Source organism: Ictalurus furcatus, chromosome 29 (genome assembly GCF_023375685.1).
Source record: "Ictalurus furcatus strain D&B chromosome 29, Billie_1.0, whole genome shotgun sequence".
Lineage (NCBI taxonomy): Eukaryota > Metazoa > Chordata > Actinopteri > Siluriformes > Ictaluridae > Ictalurus > Ictalurus furcatus.
This window is the reverse complement of record NC_071283.1, coordinates 850,155-877,000: the sequence shown is the minus strand read 5'-3', so window position 1 is coordinate 877,000 and position 26,846 is coordinate 850,155. Positions and strand designations below refer to the sequence as shown.

Here is a 26,846-nt window from a genome sequence, read left to right as displayed (position 1 = left end):
CAATATGACTAATTAATGCGCGTACTGATGAGTTCATTTGCATTTGGCAGCTAAAATGCTGCTGTGACAACGACGAGTGAACAAATGATATATCGCCGCACACTTCTGTATAAATCAGAGTGAAAGTAACAGGTTGAGTTTAGAGGCGAGCGGTGAGGAAGGTCAGGAGATCAGAAGCTTCTTGATCGGATTAAGTCATCAGACTGACAGATGGAGTGGAGGCGGTTATTGGTTTTTTCCCTGTCTGTAAATTTGACAGGTTTTAATAAGAACTCATCAGCACCGTTTTTTTTTTTTTTCTTTTATTGTTGCATCCCAATTAATATTTCCCACTAATTTAATCATCTACAGTAATTCCCACCTGAGCTTGTCTGGTCACGTGACAGCTAAGAAGCCTTTCGTGAGGATGAAAGACATGTCCTTTGTACCTTTTTGTAACTTATGTAGCAGCAGTCGATCACTCGTGTACCCGTTTCCTAACAAACAGCTGCGATTGGTTAACGTCAAAGTGACGAAGCTGTGAGAGGAAGGCCGGACTTCCAAGCTCCGCCCACGCTCTCTTACTGTAAATATGCATGTCAGGCTTCTGAAACATAAAAAAGCTGTCATCATTAAACGACCTGAATACTGAAGCACTCGGACTGCTCCAGTATTCTTTAGAAAGTTTTAAATCGATAAATTACGTCATCGACAGCATGGCATTAAAATAAAAGGGACCCAAAATACATGGATTAGTTAATTTAGTTAATTAAAGATTAGTTTTAGCTGAACAATCCATACTCTAGATTAAAAAACAGCTAACTGTAGCTATGTTTGGGTTGTTCTAGCCGCACATGGTTTATTCCTCAGTCAAGACTCGGCAGATGAAATGAAATGGAATGGAATGAAAGCCAACATTCATAGACGTATTTGTGTCAGGTGTCACTTCCCATTCACCTCGACTGTTGTCTTTGGATCATCTGCTGCTTCTTATTTAAAATATGCACGTGAACAGGAAAAGCGTCGCCTGGAAACGGTGACTGAGGTCATGCTGATGCTAAAAAGTAATTGGACAGGAAAGGAAATGAGGCGGGGCTTGGGATAACTCTGTTATGCTTCTATCTTGAACTCAAGCCCCTGTGGATGTTGCACTACTCTACTACTATTTCCCCTATTTTTATATTTTACAATCGGATTATTTATCTAGACCTAGTTCCCGGGTTTAAGTCAAGCTTAGGCCATTCCATAGGTGGCGCTGGTCAACCCTTTCACATGCTTGTGGGGTATTTACAATGGTAATAATGTAGCTACTGTATATAATGCTGTGCTCACACAGAAGCTTAAACTTGATATCTTGAATGACGTTGCCAGAGATTCGGTAAACATTACATTACATTTACATTGTTACACTGTTACATTTACAGAAGATCCTCTTCATTCCAAGTGTTTGCTTCTTTTCATTTAGCACTGGACTACAAGCCTAATGTATATCAGAAGTAATATCCTATCTCACATCTACATTAGTGTCAGAGCTCCAAAATCCACTGCGTTTTTTGGCATATTGTAAAAGCTAAAATTCATCTCTTCCATTTCCCCCCTCCAGATCTTATTATGAGGAAACCATTAGAAGATCTTGCACCAGTGTGGAATCAGGGAGTGTGTCCTTCCTATCAGGTTTAATCGTGGGCTGGGACATGCCTGCTGCTCCATAGCTCTGAGACAGCCCATTGGACCACCGAGTCATCCAACAACCATGGTCAACATGGTTTCAGCCAATCAGCGGCCAAGAAGACATCATGTGAGGAGGAAACTTCGTGCATCGCGGATCCTTGTGTTTGTGCTGAGCTTATTCGCATTCTGTCTGCTCCTATGTTGGAATGCCTTCAGAGGAATAGATGAGTCTCAGCACCATAGAACTCCACGCTCCGCCCATCAGGAAGGGGTGGAGCTGACCACACCGATGACATTGGTGATGGAGAACCACGGAGATTATCCCGAGGATATTTTCAGTCTAGAGGAAAGGCGCCAGGGCGCCGTAGTGCTGCACATATTCGGGATGCTGTACATGTTCATCGCTTTGGCCATTGTGTGCGACGAGTTCTTTGTCCCAGCGCTTACTGTCATAACGGAGAAGCTGCAGATCTCAGATGATGTAGCAGGTGCCACCTTCATGGCAGCTGGAGGCTCCGCCCCTGAGCTCTTCACATCTGTCATCGGAGTTTTCATCTCGCACAGCAACGTTGGGATCGGCACCATCGTTGGCTCGGCCGTCTTCAACATCCTGTTTGTGATCGGCATGTGTGCGCTGTTCTCGCGTGAGATCCTCAACCTCACCTGGTGGCCACTCTTCCGTGATGTGTCCTTCTACATCATGGACCTCATCATGCTCATCTTCTTCTTCTTGGACAATTATATCACCTACCTGGAGAGCATGGCTCTGCTAGGAGGCTACATTTCTTATGTGCTCTTCATGAAATTCAACGCCAATGTGGAGGTGGTCATCAAGAGCCTGATTCACCGGAACCAGGTGGACGAAACAGCGGTTGTGCCCAAGGTGAGTTGAGCTCAGTCTCAAGCTCTGTCCAAGGTTTCCTGGCTGAAGAGATACACAGGAAGTAGTCAGTCACTTGTTTTACCAAGTGACCACACTGGATTAAGGTTCAGCAAAGGTATCACCTGGGTAAAATCATCTGAGGTTGAACAGAACACCTGTCAGGTAAATAGAGAACAAGCTCAAAATCAGCAAAGATGGCTGACTGTTGAAGGTTGGTGAGGTATAGTGTGGAGAGGTGTGAGGGATGTTTTTTTTCTCTGGGGGGTGGGGGGGTGGTTTCAGATTGGTCTTTAATAGTCATGATAAAAATGATACAGCGAGTTCGTAAAACTAAAGGTGGCTTCTTTATCTCTCACGCAGCTGCAGACGGATATGTTTTCTGACGTGGTGTGTCCTTCTTACAGAGTTCAGGTGACTCGAGATGGCCATAGCCATCTCACATGTCAGAGGTCCTGAGGAGGTACAGTTCTCATCTAGTTAGCTAGGTTAATGTTTCGAATACGATTCCAGCAAGCAGTATTGCGCCCTCATGATTAGTTTTAGGTTTGTAGTGCTGGGGTTTAAACTCGCAATCCAAATCAGTGACTCACGGCCTTAACATCTGAGTCATTCTGCAAAAAAGCTACTAAACTAGATTGTAGGGTACAAACACTCAGTGTCCATGGGGTGGGACCCTCAAGGGCAGATCTCCGGTACCTTTAGTGGATAAAAATGGTAGTGCAATATCTTTGAGGTACAGAATTGGATCTAAAGACCATTATTGTTCCAGTGTGGGTACATTTACATTGTTGTACCTCGGGGAACCTGTATGGTACATTTTTCTTGACAGATTATGAATAAATTAGGGAAACATAACAGTAAGAGAAGTAAAGTATAGGGGTGTATATTTCCCCCTCGCAAATGATGTAACATTATTATATACTGCATTAACCACTAACCCAGCCTTCACAATACTGAAAAAAGTTTCTCAATATGGTGGAAGCCATGAAAAACATGTTAACGGTGGTTGCTAATGGTAATTAAAGTCGTCCCTTGAGTCACCGATGCATTTGAGGGAAGTGTTGATGTTCCTAAAGATTTTGTTGTGCTTACACTGTTTAAAAGACATAATGGCTACATGCTAGCTTGCTGAATAATAGCTTATACATGGCATCATTGTTGCTTAGCAACAGTGTTCGTACAAGTTTAGCCACTTGAACGCAAGCATACTGTCACCTTCCCATGCCAAAATCATGGATCCAGTTCTAGAAAGCATGCCTCGTTTTCTGAGACTGACAGGCATAAAACAGCATTGGGTGTGTGTGTGTGTGTGTGTGTGTGTGTGTAGATCCAGCAGAGGCATGGATTCCCACATGTAACTCCTTGTTCCTCTGCACTAATCCGATAAGCGCATCGGATCCTGTTAGCATGGCTAACTTTAGCCAGGAGCCACGCTTTGTCCTCAAGAGTCAAAACAGCATGACCTCAAACTCAAACCTTCATTTAATTTGCCCGTTCATGGCCATAAAAAAGAGCGATAGTGTGAAGTTCTTTTCAGTAGATTTACATATTTGGGTCTGTAGTGTAAGAAACATCGCTTTTCTCATTTCAGTCCATTTCAGTTCATGACCACAGTCTGACTGAAATCCAGTAATCCAGAATGACCTGCTTGCCAAGCGTGACAATAAATAGATACGAAAAAAGACACTTAATGCTTAAGGGAGTGACCTTTTAAGCTGCAAGGTCTCTGTCTCACGAGGACTATGTGATCATGCTGTTCATTACGTTTAAATACTTGGCAGATGCTCTTATCCAGACTGATGTCCGAATGTGGAAACAGCTTCAATTACAATGATAAACAATACACTGAGAATGTGGGTTTGTATCCTGGGGGACGAGAGACCAATGCTAGTTTGGAGATGAACAGTCTTAATAACTCCTTAATAACTCAGCACCTATCCTGTCAGGTCAGGATTCTAGCAGCTTCTTGAGAGCGCTCCTGTCAGTTTTAGTGACATTCCAGCTGTGTGCAATCCTCAATGTATCCACAATCTCTTTTAGGGTTTTGACCTGCTCTTTCAAATAATCCTCTACTGAAGACCCAGTACGCTGAAGCTGGGAGATCTTGTTCTACCTTAAATTAGAAAAAGGACATGCCAGTAGCTTTGGCGTTAAAGATCTGGCTTGGTGTGTGGTTCTGAGCCAGGGTACATAGATATCATGATGCAAGGACTTTAAGGCTTGGTAAGCGAGAGGAAGAATTCAAATTTGATTCTTGCTGTGATAGAAAGTTGGAGTGACCAACTCATGGCAGTAACATGAGAAGATCTCAGGAAGTTATTACGCAATCAAGCAGCAATGTTCTGAATAACCTCCACAGGAGGTATCAAAGGGGAACAACTAAAGACGTTGTCCCAGACCTGGACCTATTTGATCAAAATGTGCTGGTCATAAAGAGACAACCAGGCTCTAGAATTGAGAGCAGCAAGTGCAAGGTTTCAGTAGTCAAATCTGGAAATGGTTATAGTTTGGTTATAGTTTAAATGAGAATCTGATATTTTTATGGGAAAGGTTTTCTTCTGATGTTGATGCTGAGCACAAAATCTGTAAGATCTGGTGGTTGACGTGATGTGATTGGAGAAATTGAGCCCATCATCCAAAAATCATACCAAGACTTTTATCTGTGTGCACTGGATGGACTTTAAGATCCAGCATGAGTAAGTCCTTCGCTGTTCCAAAGATTAGTTCTGTTGTGTCAAGGTTAAAACCTGGATGGTCTTCAATCCTGGAAGATATGTCAGAAAGACAGTCTGAGACACTTCTGAGGTGTATGAGCCGCATATCAGTGTTAGGAGACACCTTGATATCGGATCACTGAGACCAAGTGGCTTTGTGTATAGGGGGATCAAAAATGGACCAAAAACTGATCCCTGAGGAACTCCTACAGTAAAGTGGTGAGGTTGGGTCAGGACTGAGAACAGATCAGGTAAATGGATCTAGGAACATGCTTTTAGAGTGAGTTTATGTATAGTAAGTAAGCGCAGTGTAGTCAGTGTTGGATTTCAGTGATACTGAGTGGCGGATCTTAGTTATTGGGTCAGTTCTGGGTTCTTTATGTGTTAAAATCTTTTGCTGTTCAAATCACTTCTTCCATCCGTTCCTTGTTTCTTTGAAAAAGTGGAGACCAATACAAGCAATTAAGCGTTACAGAAAGTTTATGTGGAAGTTCTTTATTCTCTCCTGGATCATAGTTTAGCTCATGCTAATGGCTAAACTGTACCTCTATAACATTCATTAGCATTGCTTCAGCTTTGGACAAGAATAATATTTTATAATTTATTTATTAAAGATTTATTAGCATGCCATTAATATACCTCTCTATTACAGCTTGTTCGTGTTCCAAACCTGAAGATTCCTTTCCCTGTTCTGCTTTAGTTTTGTGTTCTCTCAGTAAAACTATCATGTGAATCCTGTTGCCTTTTTTCCCCCTTTGTTTCACTGTTGAGTCTAAAAGAGACTAAATCCCATAATTTCCTTCACTGTATGAATATGTAAACATATATTCACGTGTGATATTTGTCCCACTGACCACTCAAACTCAAAAGTCATTTGTAATTAAAGAATTGCAATACTTTACAAGTAATCTAAAGTGTTTTATATACAGTTGTGTTAAATCTCCACATCCGCTTTGTACAATAGTTTATAATAAAGTGAAGAGATACTGCTTGCTTTGACATCAAACTGCAATTGCTGTCATGTCCACCACAGACAATTCCTCCCCAGACCACCAGAGGACACCCTCACCCATTTTTTTCTTTAGTTAAAAGTCATTCAGAATCTATAGGTAACGTCTTCCATTTATAAATTAGCCCCGCCTCCAAACAGAACAGTGCCGGTCAGATCCGCCCCTTTTCTTTAAAAGGCAACTCACAAGTCATACTAAGATTTAACAGAAGGCGGGGCTTGGTTATGCGCTCTAAACATTACACACTGCTCCTTTAAAACCCTGTTCCCGATACCCTTCTACCCTCTGCTGTTATAGTAAAATATATGAAGAGCCGTTACCATTATCATACGAAAGTTGATTATTTCCCTGTAACAGCATGTCCTCATGTGTTGCATTCCTCTTATACCGCAGCAATTTGTCGACGATTACAATTTCTAACTAATTAAAGAACGATCCATCAGACTTTCTACCTGTTTCGTTAGAGTTATGGAGCGTCGGCGAAACAAGTTAGTTCCTGTTCTCTTTTCCGTTATAGCAGCTATAAACAGTCATTCCCTCACCAGCCTCGCTTTGGAAAAAAAATTGCAGCTTGTGGTGGTGTTACTCAGAAACTACAAATCGGAAACTCCTCTGTCCTGAAGATCTTTTAAATCTTAAAGCGCTGACACTGGAGACTCCTTCCATAAATGTTACATAAACACACATCTCCTTACAGAAAACGTCACCATAAAATCCCATCCTTTGTCTTAAGGATTTTTTTCTTTTCATTTAAATCCCTGTAGTGTTATGCCAACAATTCTATTTATATGAATATATTACACATGCAGCACGGTACACAAAGTATTCCGGGAAAGTCTTTGCTATTATTAAAGTACGTCACGGGTAATGATAATAGTTTATATGTCATACTGGTTTACTGTCACAGCTCTAACTGAAACCAACCTGTCTGAGGAATAATATCACTTATAAACGAATAAATCATTTTTTGCATATGATGTCCATAATGAAGTAAGATTGGATACGTCTGTGTCTTTCTGAAGGTCGACAATGCTGGAGATGACGGGAACAAACTCTCGGTATGTTTAACTTCCTTCTACGTTACACATTTCAGACTCTAGTTTAATAAAGAAAATCAGATGTTATATTATACAGTATAATGATAATATAATATAAAAAACTACAATGGTGACGATAGTAATAATAATAATAATAATAATTTTATTGTTATTATTATTATCACTTTTTCGCCCAGTCTCGGTCTATATCAAATACTGCTCTATAAATCCTCTTCCTGCCTTAGGCCAAGCCCCATCTTCAGAGAGGGTTAAGCTCCGCCTCTCTGCACAACTCACTGATGAGGAACAGCATCTTCCAGCTCATGATCCACACATTAGATCCGCTCAGTGACGGTAAAACTCATGCACGCTTTCCTCAACACAGTAGCTTGTTAGTGAAACTAAAACTAACTAGCATTAACCTGTGCAGTTGTGTAGATGAGTGTGTGTGTGTGTGGGTGTGTGTGTGTGGGTGTGTGGGTGTGTGCATGTGGTAAAGTGTATTATTTTGGTGTGTTAGGGAAATTCAAGGACAAAGCTTCCATTCTGCACAAGATTGCAAGAAAAAAGGGACAAAGTGAAATAAACGGCATTGGTATGTGTTCTAACGGGGAATTAGGAAATAAGTGTGTACTGTATTATAAATCTATAGCTTTGTTTCAAATCACATACAGCACTTCTGTACACATCTTTATAATGAACAGAACTGCAGTGTCACTAAAACATTAAACATTTAGTTTGTTGTTTTTCTCTTGCTACCCATCCTGCAGTGGATAAGAAATTCCCCAACAGTATCGGCGTGGAGGTGGAAGTCACTCCGCCAATGAACGGCAGCATAGCACAACAGGTAACACACTGAAGGTAACAGGTAACATACAGCCCTGGGAACTTGGGACTCTTGGGACTTAAAACAAAGGACACTGAAAACATGGGACCTTAGGAACATAGCACTTTGGGAACATAGGATACTGGGAATATAGGGATCTGGAAACATAGGATCTTAGGTATGGTTGTTGGTTCTTTCCCCATGAAATTTCACCGGGAACCTAAATAAGTGAGAACATAGAACTTTGGGAACATAGAGGCCGCAGAACTCAAAATAGGGCCGTGGGAATATAGGACACTAGTTTCATAGGCACTTGGGAACATAGGTCCCTGGAAACATGGGACCCTGGTAAACCAATAACTTAGAAACAGAGGGCCCTGACAACAAGGACCCTTCAAATATAGTTCTCTGGAAACAACAGACCCTTGGTGCATAGCTGTCTGGGAACATAGGAACTCAGAAATATAGGGCCCTAGACACTTAGGACACTGGGAACATTGAGAACATAGGGTTTTGAGAACAAGAACCCCGAAAATGTAGAATTCTGGAGAGATAGGACCCAAGTATCATTGGACCCTAGAACCAATGGGAACATTGAGGCCAAGGACCCTGGGAACATAGTGCTGTCTTTCCAGAAATGTTCATAAGGAACATGGGACCCTGGGACTGACTTATAGTTGGTTAGAGGCATTTTTCACTTTCTCCCTTGTCATATATAGATGGAGTTGTTGCTAGAAATATTCTCCAGTATGAACAAAGACTGATCTGAATATTTTGATGCAGGGTGAGGAAGAAGAAGAGGATGAAGACCAGCCTCTCAGCTTAGCGTGGCCGGAGACGAGACAGAAGCAATTGATGTACCTCTTCGTTTTCCCCATCGTGTTCCCACTGTGGCTCACACTGCCCGACGTCCGCAGAGATGTGAGAAACTCAAGTTTAATCCGGTTTATCTATCATGCACTGCATCACAACATGTCTTAAGACGTTTCCCTTTCACACAGGGTTCCAAGAACAACTTCTTTGGAATACTAGAATTATTTGACCAAATACCAACTACCTGTTATCTTTCTTTTTTCCACTTAGACTTCAAAGAAGTTCTTTCCCATCGCGTTTCTGGGTTCCATCAGTTGGATTGCTGTCTTCTCCTATCTGATGGTGTGGTGGGCTCACCAGGTGAGCTAGAAACACACACACACACACACACACACACTTTGTCAGAAACAAGCACTAAAATTCATTCCACCAATCACAGACATAGAGCACGTACAGTCACTCAGTGTTCCTGCTGTTTGCTAAAAAAAAAAGCAGTCCCTGAAGAACAACAGTAACAATATAGAAGCTTAGATTTACAGAGTGGATGAAGAGAAAAAGAGATAAAGATAGACCGAGAAAGACAGACAGAGAAATGCAGCCAAATCCCAAAGCCAATTAGCTGTTCACTTCTGTTCCTGCACGCTTAAGGCTGTGACACGCTAGCAGCTTTTAAAATAGCAGCGTCATTTGTAATGGGGCCAGGAATTACTTGTGCATTTTAAAAATCTAATGTACAATACACCGATGTACAAACCCAAACACAATCATTTACCAGAGTTTACCAGACTACATTTTTCATCCCTGTATTGGCTTTGTAAAATGCCCGGGTTTGTGAGGGTTTTTACGGTAGGTGTGCATCTTCAGAAGTTACAGTATGGTTATTTGATCCAAGATTAGGATTCGAAATTTCTCTGGGATTTGAAATGTAATGAAAAGATGTTTAGGATGAAGCACAAAACTGACTGCAAGGAAATAAAACTAAAGACATAGAAATGGTAGCCACATATGTTCATGTAAGGACATAATGTACTGTGTAACCTCCTCATGTGGAAATTATGGCAAAAATATTACTGAACTGAACACTGTAACACCCCTAGAATGTGTTTGTCCTGAGAGTTCAGAATTTTTGGATTACGTCACAGGTTGGAGAGACTATTGGCATTACGGAGGAGATCATGGGTCTGACGATTCTTGCAGCAGGAACTTCAATTCCAGATCTCATCACCAGCGTGATTGTGGCTAGGAAAGGTTTAGGAGACATGGCCGTGTCAAGCTCAGTTGGTTCCAACATATTTGACATCACCGTAGGGTAAGGATTATCATCATTAAACTCTGTCAGGAAGAGCCACAAGCATTAAAAGAGCTTTATGAGCTCCAATGATTGATTGTCCTTTTGTCCTTTCTCATCAGTTTGCCCTTCCCGTGGCTGCTCTACTCTTACTTTCACAACCTGAAGCCAGTGGCGGTGAGCAGTAACGGCCTGTTCTGCGCCATTGTGTTGCTCTTCCTCATGCTCATCTTTGTCATCGTCTCCATCGGTGTGTGCAGGTGGAAAATGAGCAAGCTGCTCGGCTTCTCCATGTTCCTGCTTTACTTCGTTTTCCTCGTGGTCAGTGTCATGCTAGAGGACAAGATCATCACCTGCCCCGTCTCCATCTGAGGAGCTTCAGGGGAATATGTGTTGCCAAGCAGAAACTTGTCTCTATCTGCGGGGCTTTGAGACAATACGCACAAGGAAATAAGCAGAAACAACACAGAACAAGTACACAAAATGCATACAGTCCCTATAGAACCTACCAAGAAAGCACAAGAAAGCTACGAATAAAATATTCAGGAAGCAGACAGGAACTACTACAATCAGAGATGATGACACAGAAAAAGGCACGGAAACTACACAGAAATTACGCAGGAAATGGCAGAGAAACTACACGGAACATTACACAGTTACTACACAGTAAACTATACAGAACATTACACAGATATTACACATAGACTTGTGCAAAACCTACACATTAAATTATATAGAAACTACACAGAAGATTACACAAAATCTACACAAAAACTACACCGAAGGTTTCGCAGAAACTACACAGAGTACGATACGAAAAATATATAAATAGTTTGTTCAGTTGTTTGTAATTTGGCCAATTGCACAGTTACTATACAGAAATGAAACAGAAATCTGCACATAAACTACCAGAAAAACTACACAGAATCTAAAAGCAACAACAAAATTAAACAGAGAACAGAACAGTAACCTACCAAAAACCAACAACAAAGAAACCAAGGAGGGAAACTACACATAAACTACGCAGAGCATACAGAGGAACTGCACAAACTATACAGAGAAAGCAAGTAAACTACACAGAAACTATAGAGAAAACTACACAGACTACAATTCATGCAGAAACAACACATCAACATGGACAAACCCGGTGGGACCAGTGCTTCATGTGACGTTAAAAGATGGCGCATTATTTTAACCGTAAAATTATTTTTTGTTAACTTTTCCTAGAAGATTAACACCCCGAACACACATGTGCGCAGCAGATTTAGACTGTTATAACGTGGGAAATGAACAAGATGGACGTGTGGACCATTGAGAGACACTGCATGGAAACAGGGGATTAAACTTCAACTCCTCAGGGATGTTCACAATAAAGGCTTCAGGACTTAATCCGAATAAAACAAGCCTGAAAGTGAACCTGAACACGGAGGGCGGGGCAACCGAAGCATTTTCTTTCGCTTGTAACGGGTGGAGCTTGAATGATTTGCTTTGTGTACGCTGTATTATTTGAACATGGCCGATTTAATGCCATTCATTAGCCATTAGCGTTCAGATTTGTAGAAAGATATAAATGATAGAAGTGCCGATATTACATATTTATATCACATCATTTTACGAATACTGCTCAACAATGTTGCCTGCGGTATTTTCACAATATCCACATCTCGAATATAACGAATCATTCCGTGATACTGAACACAATATCATATTTTTCTGACTCTCATTTAATACATTTAATATTTACAATAGTGTTCATGTTCATCATCCTCATCTATATGCATCCAGGGCATATAACTATATTTTATTTACTTCATTTAACGTGTTTAAGTAACAGTAATCAAGTTACCATGCTAACTGTTAATAGTGTAAAATGTTTGATTTTTAATGTTCATTTAATCAATTCAGCAAATTTGTCCTTTTAATGTACGAATTGTAGTTGGATCATTTGTCACCTCCCGAACCCCAGAGAACTAAATCATTGTCACCTTTTGGTCTTCAAAGTAAATAACCTGTCAGGTTTATATCTGGAAAGAGCAATGCTAACATTAACGTATTACTGTAAAAGCAAGAAGACCTGCGGACATTTCTCATGGTTACACTAATGCTTGCAGGGCATTATGGGTAATACATGCGGTCATTTGGCCAACAAATTCTAAATGTAAAGATGATTTGTTAGAACAGATTCTACATGTTCAGCATTTTGTCTCTCTTTTGTTTTGTTTTTAAGTGGCTGAGGTATACAACTGAGTATATACCTCTGAAAACTCCTGTATCTGTCGATCACAGAATGTTGAATATGAACAGTGACAGAAATAAAAATGACTTGTAACTGTCCACAGAGTGCTATTTCAAGTGAAAGTCTGGTTCGAGTTCTGTCACTCTTAAACCAACCACTAAAATGTAGCCTCTTAAAAGAGCATTACTCATGATTAGTCAAAATTGGAGAAAACGGGTGTTGAGAATGCTCAGGAGTGCCTACGCTGTCCTGTTTTTCTGATATTAGTTCTGATACTGCCATTTTTCAAAATGGTGGAACCCATATGATAGGGAAGTTTGGTTAATGCCCAATGCTAACTAGTGTAATTTCAGTTTTAGTTCACTTTTTTATCATGATTTACCAACACTTCTGAGGGAAATGTTGATATTCTTGATTGTTCTGTCACATCTCTACTGTTATTACACCTTTACATTGTTTGTATAACAGGTGTACTAGCTAGCTGAAATGCTAGCCTCGGGTATTAGCGGTTTATTCAGTACAAAGAAAAGCCAAATATTCACATATTGTTGTAATGTATGTATTTTAATTAAAAGTAATAAATTACCTATAAACAAACAAATATATAAAATGCAAAAGGTGGCGTTATTTTCCGCTAAAATCATTGGCCAACAACAATGACGTAGTCAAACCCGGAAGCGGAAGTAGCGCGTTTGTTTACAGCGTTACAGCCTGATTGCGCCAGTTTACTTTTAACTAATGAGCGAGAGACACGTGGAGTGTTTCTAATCGATGTGCACACATCAAGTCGGATTTGTTTAAGGAGCAGCTAGAAGCGTGTTTCAGTTTCAGATAACTGGAATAATCAGGAATAGTTTTTAGTCGGTCTTGCTAGCTTAGCGTGTTAGCGTGTTAGCTTGTAGACTGTAAACATGGCGCTGGCGGTGCTTTTCCTGCTCATCAACCTGCTCATGTCTCCTCTCATTTACTGCTGGAATGACGGTAAATGTATTGTTATATATTAATATTTAAATTCAGATGTGTGATGATGTTTGCATTGTTTTTGTGTGTATGTTAATGAGCACGGGGGCGGGGGTGATGTGGGTGATTAGAGAAGCGGAGGGAGAAGAGTAGAAAATAAAACGGATGCAGTTCATGACTGTTTAAAATTAAAATGGATGACGTAATGTGTGCAGTTTTACAGCTAATTGCAATATGAAACATTAAATTTCATATAATGATCCATTCGATACAAAACTGACTGCTTTTAGTGTAGCATCAACACAATACCACTGTTAGTCAGGGTCCTTAAATCTGTGTGTGTGTGTGTGTGTGTGTGTGTGTGTGTGTAAAGGAGCTGTGTTACTCCGTGATGTCCAGGCTCTGACTCTGTACAGGGGTCGGTACACGACGGCTCGCCGCTCCAGCCCTGTTCCTCAGCTGCAGTGTGTGGGAGGATCCGCGGGCTGCACCGCCTTCGTTCCTGAAGTGGTCCAGTGTCAGAATAAAGGCTGGGACGGCGTGGACGTCCAGGTGTGTGTGTGTGTGTGTGTGTGTGTGTGTGTGTGTGTCCGTGCTCAATGTAACAGCAATAATGATTCACCTGAAATCGCGTACTTCACATACACATATACGCAGTCGCAGAGTGGTGAACGGACCACATCACGCCGGTCCATCGCGGATTATTTACCTGTAACGGAATGCCTCGGTGTGTTTAATTCCTTACTTAAGGCTTGAGAACGTGGTCGGTTCGGTCAGACACGTTTTTTCCTTCTTTAGATCTTACTTAACAGACTGAACCAAAAAAAAAAGGTGTCCCACAAGGTTTTGTTCAGAGCCCGCTTTTATTCTCCCTCTATACATACACCCACTGGGTGTTTCCTTCTCCACCTGTGGTTAATTATACGTATCATTTCAGCAGCACAGCAATTTAAAATGAAAGACCTGGATGGATTAAAACCTTCACAGATTAGTAGGAAAATGAGTAATGTTGTTATTAACCTGTCTCAGACCCCTCTCTCTCTCTCTCTCGCTCTCTCTCTCTCTCTCTCTCTCTCTCTCTCTATATATATATATATATATATATATATATATATATATATATAGTGGGAGTGCAAGGCTGATATGGATAACTGGTACCGTTTTGGAAAGGTGGAGGTCTCCTGTGAAGGCTACAACAACCCCGATGATCCGTATGTACTGAGAGGCTCGTGTGGTCTCGAGTACACGCTGGAGCTCACAGCGGAGGGCCGGCAGAACCAGGGCTCATTCCGATTCTCCGACTTCGCATCCGGGTTCTTCCAGGGAAAGCAGCAGCACGGAAGCAGCCAGCCGTTCCAGAGCGGCCTGTCGGCCGAGGGTTCGGGCAGCTTGGTGGTCATCGCACTCTTCCTGCTGCTCGCCTTCGCTGTTTATAAGATGTTCCTGTGCGACTCTGGTCGTGGTGCCCATGGAGATGGGTACAGAGGAAACCAAGGTCCTGATGGAGCCGGCTACAACAACATGGGTCCACCTCCTCCAGGGTTTAGGTCTGAATACACTGGTATGGACCGAGTACTATCTATTCTACTTACCATACGCAGTTCCACTTCAACCAATCAGACTGTCCCCACTCTCAACGTCACTGTAACTAATCGCACTGCGGTCCCCGCCCACAGTGTCACTGTAACTGATCAGACCGCAGTCCCCGCCCACAATGTCACTGTAATCATTTATATTACAGACCCCGCCCCCTGATTCCACTATAACTAAGATTATATCCGTATTTCAGATCATCCTCCTGGATACGGCTTTACAGATTCACACGGTGGACCTCACGCCGCCAACTGTGGAGGAAGTGGACTCGGAGGCGGGCTCGGAAGTGGACTCGGAGGTGGGCTCGGAAGTGGGCTCGGAGGACTAGGAGGCGGACTCGGAGGACTAGGAGGCGGACTCGGAGGACTAGGAGGCGGACTCGGAGGACTAGGAGGAGGACTTGGGGGTAGAAACAGAGGCGGAGGAGGATTCTGGTCTGGAATGGGAACAGGAGGACTGCTGGGATACCTGTTCGGCTCTCAGAGGTGAGTGCAGCTCACTGATGTGCTTATTATATACTGTATATACACTACTTAGGACTAATTAGAAAAAGTGTACTATATAGGGCTGATGGACTTCTGTTCCCTTTCTGTTTGAATGAGAACATCTGGAGTTTTCTTAAACAGTGTTGTGATAATATTGGGAAGTGTGTAATATTATAAACATGGCAGGTTTCTATAATAATAACAGTTCTAATGGAGAGATATGCAGTGTAGTTCACTAACACACACATACACACACAGAGTATTAAACACTGCTGTTTCTCCCTCTTCCTGTGTACGGTGGTGTTGGGGTAGGCGTGGTCCTTCTGCAGGCCCTTACACATCGCCGTATTCCAACACCAACAGCAGCTCCAACACCAACAGCACCCCGAAAACCAGCTCAGGGACTCGCACTGCTTCAGGTAAACTCCACTTCGCCTGTTAACTCGACTCGGTCATGATGGTGTGTTGGCAGTAAGTTGTAAAGTACAGCTTGAATATTTTTTTTTTTTAATCCCTCCCCCTGAATTATTTTTGTTTGCACTCACTCACTCACTCACCTGCTGTATTTTCTAATCTACTTAGTTCTGTTTATCAAATTAAATAAAAAATAAAAATAGTGATTTAAACTACAGCAAAAGCACAAACAGCGTTACTGAGGTGAGGGTGGAGGAAAGCGCTGTCTGTCCTCTTCCTCATACATGAGCTCGCAGAAGCCCAGGATTGGCTGGTGTCGCTGTGATTGACAGGGGAGACCGAGTACACCCCTCCCACCAAGAGAGCACGGCCTGTAACGCTGTCTTCGACCTCAGACCACGGATCAGAGATTTTTTTGTCGTTGTTGTTTACAGGTTTCGGCGGAACAAAGAGAAGATAAACGGCGCTGGATACGAGGTGACTGATGACATCATAAAACACGGAGTTCAGTGCGAATGAATGTCAACTAGCAAAACTAGCTTTAGTGGCGCTGATGTTTTGAATTGAAATCTGCTTTGTGCAGCATGTTTGATGTGAGATATATTGTCAGGACGTGTGTTTAGACTCCTTTTTTCCTGTGCCTTTTTCTGAATACCGCTGTAGCTACTGAGCTGCACTGTTTGTTGCTTAGCAACCTGTCCGTTTTCAGCACCGCATTTTAAAAAAAGAAGACGCAGAACAGGGCAGGTAAATTCTATAATGCGGTCTGTTGCCAAACTGTATTTGACAGCATCATTTATTATTATCTTTAGGATTAAAAGCATACTCCACAACGAATAGTCAATGATTCACCCAACTGTGTCTGTAATTAAACACCAGCTCTTTTTCCTTTGGGCAGTTAATACATAAATAAAGATTATTTTTGTAGAAATTACTTTTTGTATTGGTGCCTTTCCTAATTTCATTACTTTTCTTAAGTACTCAGACCAGATGTGCACAATTATTTATTGTTCACCAGTTAACCTTTTCTTATTGAAACACAACGCAAATACAATGTTTAACGACTGTTAGTTTGGGAATGTGTGTTTCTTTTGTTTTATTCTATTTGAATATGTGGTGTAGTGTTTCTGAGGAAGATTGTATTTGCTAACCTAATATTAGAGAAAAATATCTGTTATAAAAATAAACGTCTAAAAACAGTCTCTTTTTATTTCTCACAGTTGTATGTAATTTTGCCCCAGATGTACACGAAGACAACTAGTAAACCAGACTCCATGATCTAAATATTTACGCACTCGAAATATGTAGAATATTAATAATAAAATGTAAAATATTTGAATTATAATAATGAAGATTTATTGATCAAATGATTTTCAAGTTGGAGAACATCGTCTACATTTTTATGTTACAGTTCCATCACTGGCCACGAGAGGGCGCGCCACGTGTTAAAAATCGCTGAGCTGTTGGAAATATGAAAGAAATAACGGAGTGTTTTTATATCACGTTACCTGTAAAGATGAAGAAGGGTGTGTTTTATAATATAGTTTCTAATTATATTCATATTTGTACAAATCTCGGTTTAAATACATAACAAATGTGAACATAATTCAGCGATTAAAAAAAAAAAAAAAGCGTCGTGTGGCCCGTACGGGGATCGAACCCGCGACCTTGGCGTTATTAGCACCACGCTCTAACCAACTGAGCTAACCGGCCTGATATGTGCATGTAAGCGTTTATATGAATTAAAATATTAAGTGACGAGAAATGTAATCATATATATATATATATATATATGTAATATATAATATATATATTTTATATATATAATCAGTGTAAGGAATGTACTAACATTGATACACTTCTACATCTTGAGGAACTTTTTTCGCAAAACAGACGCCATTTTGAGAGCATCGAGCATCACCTGAGAGGAGAAACCACAGAAACTATGATATGTCTACATAAATGATTGAAATAAATTTGTTTCATGGTTTGTTCGGTGTGTGTGTGTTCGACGTGTGTGTGTTATAACATTTAACAACTATCTGAATGTTTGGAAATTCATTTTCGAGTAAACTGAAGTGCACTATCTTATGTCGGCCGTTAGGTGGCGGAAGTGTGTATCACATGACTCGGATCGTTCATACTCCAACCACAGAAGAAGACGAAGTCCCATACAAACAGACACGTTAGCATTAGCATTCTTGTTTGAAACGAGCTGATTTTATTACTCTACAAATATATTAATATGTGTTTATCATTTACAGCGCGCGTGAGTTCTCCGGAAATGTAACGGAATTCCGTTCAGTTTTCTGTGTGTTTTGTGGAAGTTATTTACACACCGCTGCTCCGGGTAAGTTATCACAGACAATAGAAATAAATATAGGATATAATATAAGCTAGTTCTATATTCTGCTCCGTACGATGTTTTTTAAATTCATTTCTTTAAATAAATGTTGTATAAATATCGTGTGGAGCGTTAAAAGGTATTATAACAGTGTTGGCTTGTTGTAATCATAATGCTCTGCATTGGTATGAGTATAGTGTAAATGAATATGAATTATAACATTATATGAAATGTGATGATCTCGATATTGTTCTTGTATCATAATGCTCTGCATTGGTATGAGTATAGTGTAAATGAATATGAATTATAACATTATATGAAATGTGATGATCTCGATATTGTTCTTGTATCATAATGCTTCCGCATTACGGGCGTCACGTGATTACTTCATTTACATATTTATTTCTTTGTAGGAGTAGAAACTGACCCGAGTGTCATTGATGTATTTGTTTATTTGTAAGGTAGTTTAAGACTGTAGTGATTTTCTGATTTATTAATGTATCTCTCTAACTTTCCATTTCTCTGAATGTTGGTCTGTTTATCTTTCTATTTATCAATGTGTAAATACACGTCTATTTCTCTATCTACATGTGTGTGTGTCTCTCTCTGCAGGTGTGTGTGTGTGTGTGTGTGTGTGGGTGGGGGGGGGGAGGTCAGGATGGAGTGTGTGAAGTCGAGTTCGTCCTCTGGAGTAAGTGAGGTGGAGGGAAAATCTCCCAGCGAGACGTTAACTCCGTTCATGTTGGCTAAGATCGAGAGGAACAGACAGAGAGCGCTGATGCTGAGGCAGGCCAGACTCGCTAACCGCCCTTCTGCTGGGGAAGGTGTGTGTGTGTGTGTGTGTGTGTGTGTGTGTGTGTGTGTGTTTTAAAAATAAGTATAATCCTAGATACTTTAAAAACTATGCTATTGGAAAATTTAGCTTGATTATCATATGATATTGTGTGTGTGTGTATGTTTGGGTTTGTCAGGTGCCACGGCAACCAAACTAGTGAAGACCATCGACTCCGGCGCTGGATTCTTCATCGAGGACGAGGAGGAGGAGGACGAGCAGCGAGCGAGCAGAGTGGTGCAGAAGCCTGGTAACTACAATCATCATACACTCCGTCCTTCTCTCTCTCACACACATCGCCTTTAACCTTCCAGCTCAATGTCGGGAAAGTATTGGCACCCCCAGAGCTACGGTACGAGACGTTCATCGACATCTGCAGAACACCGTGAACAGACGAGTTGCAGAGCGAGACAGTAATCTAGATATTTATAGATATGTGTAAAATTAAAATGAAAAAATCTTCTTTTTTTAAAAACTGTACATTTGGCGAAAATATTACTGACTTAACATCGTAATGGATAAATGATTTAAAAACCCTTCAGTGTGAGTCACATCCAGCCAGCGCTGCTTTCTGACCTGATTTTAGAATTTTAGTAGACATTAATTATATTTAAAAGTAAATAAGTGTGTGTGTGTGTGTGTGTGTGTGTGTGTGAAATGTTCAGCCCCAGTCATGGAGCCGGACTATCTGATGTGTGAGGAGTGCTCGAAGCCGTTCATGGACTCGTACCTCAGCAACAGTTTCGATCTCTCGGTGTGTGACAAGTGCAGGTAAGACATCTCTCTCTCTCACACGCACACACACACACACACACACACATGCTCACAAAACACACACACTTTGTTTCCTGTATGTGGTCTCAGTTAAACGCTCTGTGTATGTGGCTTTTCTGTCAGTTGGTGACGTATGTGTGTGTGTGTGGGGGGGGTGGGGTGGGGGGGTGGTGTTGTGTGTCTCTGACGTTTCTGTGGTCGAGTGTATGAGTGTGTATCTGTTTTGACCGTTTACACACACACACTTTCTCGAGTCATTTGAAGACAGTGTCAGAGGTTTTGTGTCATAACCCCCGTGTGGGTGTGTGTGGGTGTGTGCGTGTGTGTGCGCGTGTGTGTAGAGACAGCGAGGAGAAACACAAGCTGATTTCTCGTACGGAGGCGAAGCAGCTCTTCCTGTTGAAAGACTGCGATCTGGACCAGCGAGAGCCGCCTCTGCGCTTCGTCCTGAAGAAAAACCCCCACAATCCTCGCTGGGGAGACATGAAGCTCTACCTGAAATCACAGGTAACACCCCTGACCGCTGACCTTTAACCCCCCCAAGAAGCACTCCCCCGCTGAGGGACACTGAGCTGATGTGAACCTTGACCTCAGAACCTGCAGTTCTTCTTATTATATCAACATTATTCATGCGTTAACTTATACATATTCACTTTACACCATACAGAACAGGCTCCCTACCTCCTGGGTGTGTGTGTGTGTGTGTGTGTGTGTGTGTGTGTGTGCCCGCGCGCAGGTGGTGTCTCGGTCTCTGGAGGTTTGGGGCAGTGAGGGGGCTCTGGAGGAGGCGCGAGAGACTCGAGAGGAGAACAGAGAAGTACAGAAACAGAAACGCTTCAACAAGAAAGTCAAAGGTACACACACACAAACGCACATGTACACACGCTCACATACCCACACACACACACACACACTCACATACACACATATACTCACGTACACACATACATATATGCACACATTCAGTCTCTCTCTGTGCCGCTGTCTTTCTCTGCTTGATTCTCTCTGTGTATCTTTCGCTCTCTCTTTCTCTCTCTTTCTTTCTCTCTCTCTCTCTCTCTCTCTCTCTCTCCCCTCCCCCAGAGTTGAGGCGTGCGGTGAGGAGCAGTGTGTTCAGGAAGGACACCAGTGTCCACCAGCATGATTACGGTGAGGAGGAGCTGCTGGATGAGGAGGAGGACCAGTACAGGAAAGTGTGTAAGACCTGCGGACACCAGCTCACCTACGAGAAGATGTAGAGCTGGCTGTGTCCCAAATCCATCCTATGCTCATGCCTTCACACACACACACACACACAGCGGTGTAAGGATAGAGCGCCGGTGGACGTGTTTGTGGACGTCAGAATGATTGGTTCGCCAACACTCACGGTGCTGCCGTCACATTTCACCTAAATGGGAACAGTCTTCATATGGAATGCTCCCTACACGTGCTGCCTACTTTGGGAACTCCCTTCTGATTGGAACATGTTTGTAGTGACCGTCTGTTACATTCCGACTGAATGAAGTGTAAAATAGTTTTGTAATAAAGGAGCAACGACTCAGGGGTTTTGGGTTTTGACCTTCATTTTGTTGAAGTGATTGTGTGAGTGTGTGTGTGACTGAACCTGATCCTCACTCCTGTAAACCCCACGTCTCGTGCTGTATTTGGCACGAGTGTGTTTGTGTGCGTACGTGAGAGTGAGCGTTTCAGTTGGGACGTGTTCCAAATCAGCAAACTGTGACTGGACTTCATCTGTATCCTTCAATCACAGATTCCTCGCAGGACGATTGCTGGATCTGCTTTAAGATACTGACTCTGATGGGTAGATCTATTTGGTGCTGAAGTCCCGTTTTATTTCTGTATAAAACCGATTTGGGGGCGGAGCCTCATCAGCTCAGTTTCTGATGTCATAAAATAAAATTCCATGGATTTGAACCAATCACATCTGCTATGCAAATTATTAAAGGATAAACATTACACCCTTACACCCCTACTCCAAGTCCAGCAGGATGAAAATATTTTACTACGCGTTCCCTCCTTCTCGCTCGCTTTCTCGCACTCTCCCTCACACACACACACACACATTTATTATTTTGCCAGGTCTGCAAGGCCGTGCCCTTTGATTTGTTGGACAGTACGGTGGCCTGGAGGTGTCAGAGGCTAAAAACAGCAAAGTGATATACAAAGCAGTCAGCTGTAATGTTAGCAATGCCAGGCATGTACAGCATGAGCTTACTGGTGCTAACGAAAACACACACACACACACACACACACACACACACACACACACACAAAGTAAAGCTAGGCCTGCTTTTCCGTTTTATAAACATCTGCAAAAGTGTAGAACCTAAAAAAGAAAAAATAAACATAAACAGCAGCTCATAACACAAACGAGACGGAGATTCTCCTAGTGGGTGTGGCCTAATATTCTAATAAGCATGCTTGATTGACAGATCTTTGTCTGAGACTTCACCTGCAACATCACTCAAGCAGCTAAAGTAGTGTTTACTTGTTATTCTAACACTTAATAGTGTAGCTGTTGGATGCTAGGTTAGCTTTCACGTCCTAGTTTGTTCTTGTATGCTTAGCATGGATATTTAGAAGAAAGAGCAAACGCACACACACACTTATGAGTTCATGAGGTCCATAAGGTCACCTCGGTGATGAATGTTTAGGGTGAAAGGTCAGACGCTAATGCCGCTATGTAGGTGTAAAGTCCCGTCATTTGTAGAGTCACACGTCTCCTGTGACTTTGCAGCTCGATGTTGTTGTTTTCTCTTTTTATTCAGGTTTTGTAGTTTTATCCGAATTCTAAGAATTAAGTTTGGCTCTGGTTGTCTTCGCTCGTGTGTATTTTCTACAGACGTGTGGTGTTGCATTTCCTGAGTGTCTGCTTTCATAAACGACCCTCCTGATTTGGCAGCTGCTGTTTTATAAGGTGTTCTGCTCATAACCGATCCGCCGGCCGCGTTCGCGTTTTAAATAGCGGCCTAAATTTAACCGCTTTGTGGAGGTCATTGAAAATCCAGGAGAGAGAGAACGACGACTTATGTCTTCTGTCTGACTTATGTCTGACTTATGTCTTCTGTGCATATATATATATATATATATATATATATATATATATATATATATATATATATATATATATATATATATATATATTGTTGTTAGTTGTTGTTTTTTTATATAATTTCCCATTCGCTGTACTTTTTGCTTTGTATTTGACCCTGTTATTGAATTAATTGTATTATTGAATTACAGTCCAGGCTGTGAGGTAAGCTAAAATCTATTGCCTATTTTAAAAGGGGGGGGGGGAACACTCGACATGTCCCGCCCTGACTTCCTGTTTCAGTGGAAATTATGCCAACGGATCAAGTAGCACTGCACGTTTCACGGCATTTCACAGGGACTTTACAATATCGTCCCTGCCTTCTCCAGTGTCTTCACCCTCTCTCTTCTTCAAATACTTTAGAATACTCATCTGCAATCGTACCCATCACAACTGCGTTTCAAAATAATCTCAGTAAAACTGGTCACGAATGAATGAATAATAGCTAGTTTCGACATATAACTCGACTAATTCGTGTGCACAAACACTCACGTTTCACGACAGCGTCTCGACATCTCCATCTCTGTGGATCGTGGTGCAGGCGGCTGTTAGCGGCTTATTACCCAGTGACCTTACACAGCGCGGGAGGAAATAGGATTGGTACAGGACCCAGCCGCTTCAGACTGGCCCAATCAACAAGTTGCGGGGCTTCATTGGTCTAATTAAAACCCCACACCTCAATGCTGACAGAAAAAAAAATCATATGTGCGGATACGTGACTATGCTGTAAAGTTACGTTGGCTTGATATTTAATTTGGCATGAGATTTACTTGGGCAGCATGTGTATGTGTATGTGTATATACATATATATGTGTGTCACTAAAGGTTGCATCTTAATGCTTGTGATGCAGTGCTGAGGTTTTTCAACATGGAACCCGTTGAGTTTCAGTTAGCGGTTGCTGCTAAGCGTATTTACCACGTGATACGAGTCTTTTCTTAGCAATTTAGCGACAGAACTGAGGTAAATGTTGACGTTCTGGATAGTTCTGACTCGTTTTCACTGTCACCGTGTCTTTCCGTTGCCCACACACACAGTAGGACTAAACAGGTAAGTGCTAGCTAGCTAAATCATGCTAGTTGTTTATATTTCACAGTTTACACCTGATTTATTCTGTTCCATTAAAGACTGAGCTTTATAATAATGTTCAGCTCTTGTTAGTGTTGCTGTAAAGGACCTTTTTAGCTTCAGAGAGCTGCAGGTGTGTTTAGCTGTGTGTGTGTGTGTGTGTGTGTTTCTCATACAGTGCCAATTGGCTCTTTGCCGTAATACCACAGGGCAGCTGCCGCGTGCCACAACCGCACGTTCACTCAACAACAAATGTCCAAAGTCTCTCACACACCAAGCGATTCTCTGTATTTTTGCTATTAGTGTGAGTGAATGATGTAAACTGCTAATTCACCTCGACTGTGTGAGTGAGTGTGTGTGTGTGTGTGTGAAGTGACATGTCTTCAGTGCCTATAAATACAGGCCTAATGTTTCCATCATTCAGTCATCTGTTAGTCCATAAATACACTGAACAGTGTTAAACATTACTGATGGATCCAAATTGTCCGTGGCGAAGACGCCGCCGATTATTATTCGATTATAATACACATCCTTATATTATTGTAGTAGCATGATTTTATAATAGTTTCATCTGAATACAGTTAATAGTGCATTCATGCCACGCATGAATATTTCCTATACCAGCTCTGTTTTCATGTTTATACTGATGTCCTTTAAAGAAAATGAAATGTGAGTAGTTTTTCAGAATGGAGTCAAGCTACAAGACCAAATTTAAACCTTTATAAGGTTCCTATTTTAAAAAAGAATAATAATTGTAGTTAATTATAAAATTATAATATAAAAACATTTAATTATATGATGTGTATAAAGTAATTAGAATATTATATAATATTAATGATGGCATTTTATACTGTAAATATATCATAAGAGAGAGACTTTGCAGCAGAATATTTCATAAAAGTAATTAATATTTACATATTTTTGTAATATATATGAAATGTATTTATATGTATCCACTTAGATCTTCTTGAAGGCTCAATATTTTAAAATCATTAAATGATCATTTCAAGCTCTCCAGGCGTGGCTAACATTTGTCTATGAAGCCGAATAACTCTAATTTCAGTCATTTGAAAAGGTTTTACTATGCATGGATATTATATGATATGATTTCGTTCTTAATTCTGTTTTTGTCTCAAATAGGTGAAAAAAGAGAGAGAGAGAAAAAAAAAAACATTTTCCAAACTGCAATACTAAATCTCTTCCAAAAGTCCCAATATGAATGTTATATTTTAATAATGTTGTATTTTGAATACATTTTCTTGGTCGTTTGGAAAGACGCGTATAATCTCATGCACGTATTTAATACTTAACCTCATTATACGTGCGTAGACAGACGTGCACTTACACACATTCTGCTGTGTCTTTGTCCTCTGTTGGTGTAACTTGGCCCTGGTGAGAGGGTTCGTGCCCTCGCCCCGCCGTTTTGCGAGAGCTTTGTCATCTGAGACGGAAAGAGTGAGGGAGGGGTGGGGTGTGGGGGGTTGCTGGCTCGTGCGTAACTCTCCGTTAAACCAGAGGCTTGAGAGATACACACGCTCCAGAAACACCAAGCAGCGAGGCAGCTCTTTCTCTTTCTTTCTCTCTTTCTTTCTCTCTCTCTCTCTCTCTCTCTCTCTCTCTCTTTCTCTCTCTGGTCACACTGTATAATGGAGACCCTCCACACAGCCACCATGGTTACTGGAGTACCCAAGAAAGAATACTGTGGCACCGAGACCAACTACGTAGATCTTGGGAGCACCAACACGGTGAAAGTCACATTCTCCGGTGAGGGAAACCAGCGAGCCATATTCAAGCGTAAAGGGAACCATGAAGAACATGAAGAAGGTCACACGGATCAAAGGAAGAGCGCAAAGGACAGTTCTTCTGATCTCTCAGATATGGATTTAAAAATCGAAAGTTTCCTCGAGGAGGAGACCGCTGTGACGTGCCGCAAACGGGAGGAAACGGACTACACAGACATGTATTTGAACAGTAGGTGCGAGTCCGAGTCGGAAGACAGCGATCCCGATGAAAGCGAACACGACATGCCTGTGGCCGAGGAGACAGAATCGCACTACATAACGACACACGAGATTCAGCTCACCGAACTGGACCACGACATGGACCACGAACTCGGTCGTGCCGCAAGCTCGTGCTGGGATTACGAAGATGACAATCTTGTGTACTCGTTTGTGGACTACGCGTCTTTCGAGAGCGGCGAGCAGCCTGCCGGGGAGAGGGGTCAACGACGATCGACAAACAGCCGTCCACCAAAACTGGGTGCCACCAAAGCACTGATCAGCACTGAGAGCGAAGGTGCGAGCTCAGACGACGGTGCGCGGAACACTGCGGGACGCATTCACGTATCCATTAAAGACTCGTCCCAGCCCGTGAGCGAGTCTGTTCGCCCGTCCCTGGATGAGAATGACCTTTTGCGTTGTTATCGTGAAACACAAGCAAAGATAGATAGTCAAGCGCACTGTTTCATTCCTGCGCCTGGACGCCAGCATCTGGCTAGCAAACTGATGAAAGGCAAAGATGTCACCGAGTACTCGAGCGGCGCATCGAGTTCTGTGAGTGAGCTTGACGATGCCGATAAGGAAGTCCGTAACCTGACCGCGAAGTCTTTCCGGAGCCTTGCGTGTCCCTACTTCGACACCATCGACCTCAGACCCTCGAGTGAGTCCTCTGTTTCAGAGCACAGCCTGAGCATGAACAAATGGTCCACTTTTGTTGATTTCAATTACAGGAATTACGTGACACAGGGTGGGGTCACGGGCGAGCGCAAAAATTCCACATGCTCTGTGGAAATGAGAAAGCATACGGAAAGTGGAACCGTTAACATGAACAA

At 41.9% G+C, this 26,846-nt stretch overlaps 4 protein-coding genes and 1 non-coding gene across 7 annotated transcripts in view; 4 read left to right on the top strand and 1 right to left on the bottom strand.

Moving 5' to 3' along the window:
• Positions 1 to 1,741: 1,741 nt before the first annotated feature.
• Positions 1,742 to 11,018, top strand: slc24a2 (solute carrier family 24 member 2). The gene is made up of 9 exons (XM_053618767.1): positions 1,742 to 2,533; positions 7,280 to 7,315; positions 7,540 to 7,648; positions 7,815 to 7,889; positions 8,065 to 8,141; positions 8,904 to 9,041; positions 9,204 to 9,293; positions 10,076 to 10,242; positions 10,344 to 11,018. The coding sequence occupies exons 1-9, from the start codon at positions 1,742 to 1,744 to the stop codon at positions 10,591 to 10,593; spliced, it is 1,734 nt and encodes a 577-aa protein (XP_053474742.1). The 3' UTR covers positions 10,594 to 11,018.
• Positions 11,019 to 13,112: 2,094 nt separating this feature from the next.
• saraf (store-operated calcium entry-associated regulatory factor) lies at positions 13,113 to 17,109 on the top strand. 2 transcript variants are annotated; one of them, XM_053619479.1, is made up of 7 exons: positions 13,113 to 13,438; positions 13,791 to 13,969; positions 14,543 to 14,978; positions 15,207 to 15,320; positions 15,354 to 15,495; positions 15,808 to 15,914; positions 16,344 to 17,109. In XM_053619479.1, the coding sequence occupies exons 1-7, from the start codon at positions 13,369 to 13,371 to the stop codon at positions 16,367 to 16,369; spliced, it is 1,074 nt and encodes a 357-aa protein (XP_053475454.1). In that variant the 5' UTR covers positions 13,113 to 13,368; the 3' UTR covers positions 16,370 to 17,109. The 2 variants fall into 2 exon arrangements, with proteins under 2 accessions (XP_053475454.1, XP_053475452.1); XM_053619477.1 differs by having other exon boundaries at positions 15,207 to 15,495.
• A 439-nt stretch (positions 17,110 to 17,548) lies between these two features.
• On the bottom strand, positions 17,549 to 17,622 carry trnai-aau (transfer RNA isoleucine (anticodon AAU)). The gene has a single exon. It is a non-coding gene; the product is annotated as a tRNA-Ile (tRNA).
• Positions 17,623 to 18,899: 1,277 nt separating this feature from the next.
• Positions 18,900 to 22,109, top strand: xpa (xeroderma pigmentosum, complementation group A). 2 transcript variants are annotated; one of them, XM_053619272.1, is made up of 6 exons: positions 18,900 to 19,077; positions 19,225 to 19,335; positions 19,751 to 19,856; positions 20,201 to 20,366; positions 20,527 to 20,713; positions 20,943 to 22,109. In XM_053619272.1, exons 1-6 carry the CDS (start codon positions 18,912 to 18,914, stop codon positions 21,095 to 21,097), a joined length of 891 nt encoding a protein of 296 aa, XP_053475247.1. In that variant the 5' UTR covers positions 18,900 to 18,911; the 3' UTR covers positions 21,098 to 22,109. The 2 variants fall into 2 exon arrangements, with proteins under 2 accessions (XP_053475247.1, XP_053475248.1); XM_053619273.1 differs by having other exon boundaries at positions 20,596 to 20,713; positions 20,943 to 22,107.
• A 3,316-nt stretch (positions 22,110 to 25,425) lies between these two features.
• Positions 25,426 to 26,846, top strand: part of LOC128604272 (uncharacterized protein C4orf54-like) — a 7,671-nt gene continuing 6,250 nt past the window's right edge. The window contains exon 1 of the mRNA XM_053619274.1: positions 25,426 to 26,846. This exon is cut by the window's right edge and continues 2,325 nt beyond it. Within this exon, the coding sequence (XP_053475249.1) occupies positions 25,663 to 26,846 (1,184 nt within the window). The 5' untranslated portion in view covers positions 25,426 to 25,662.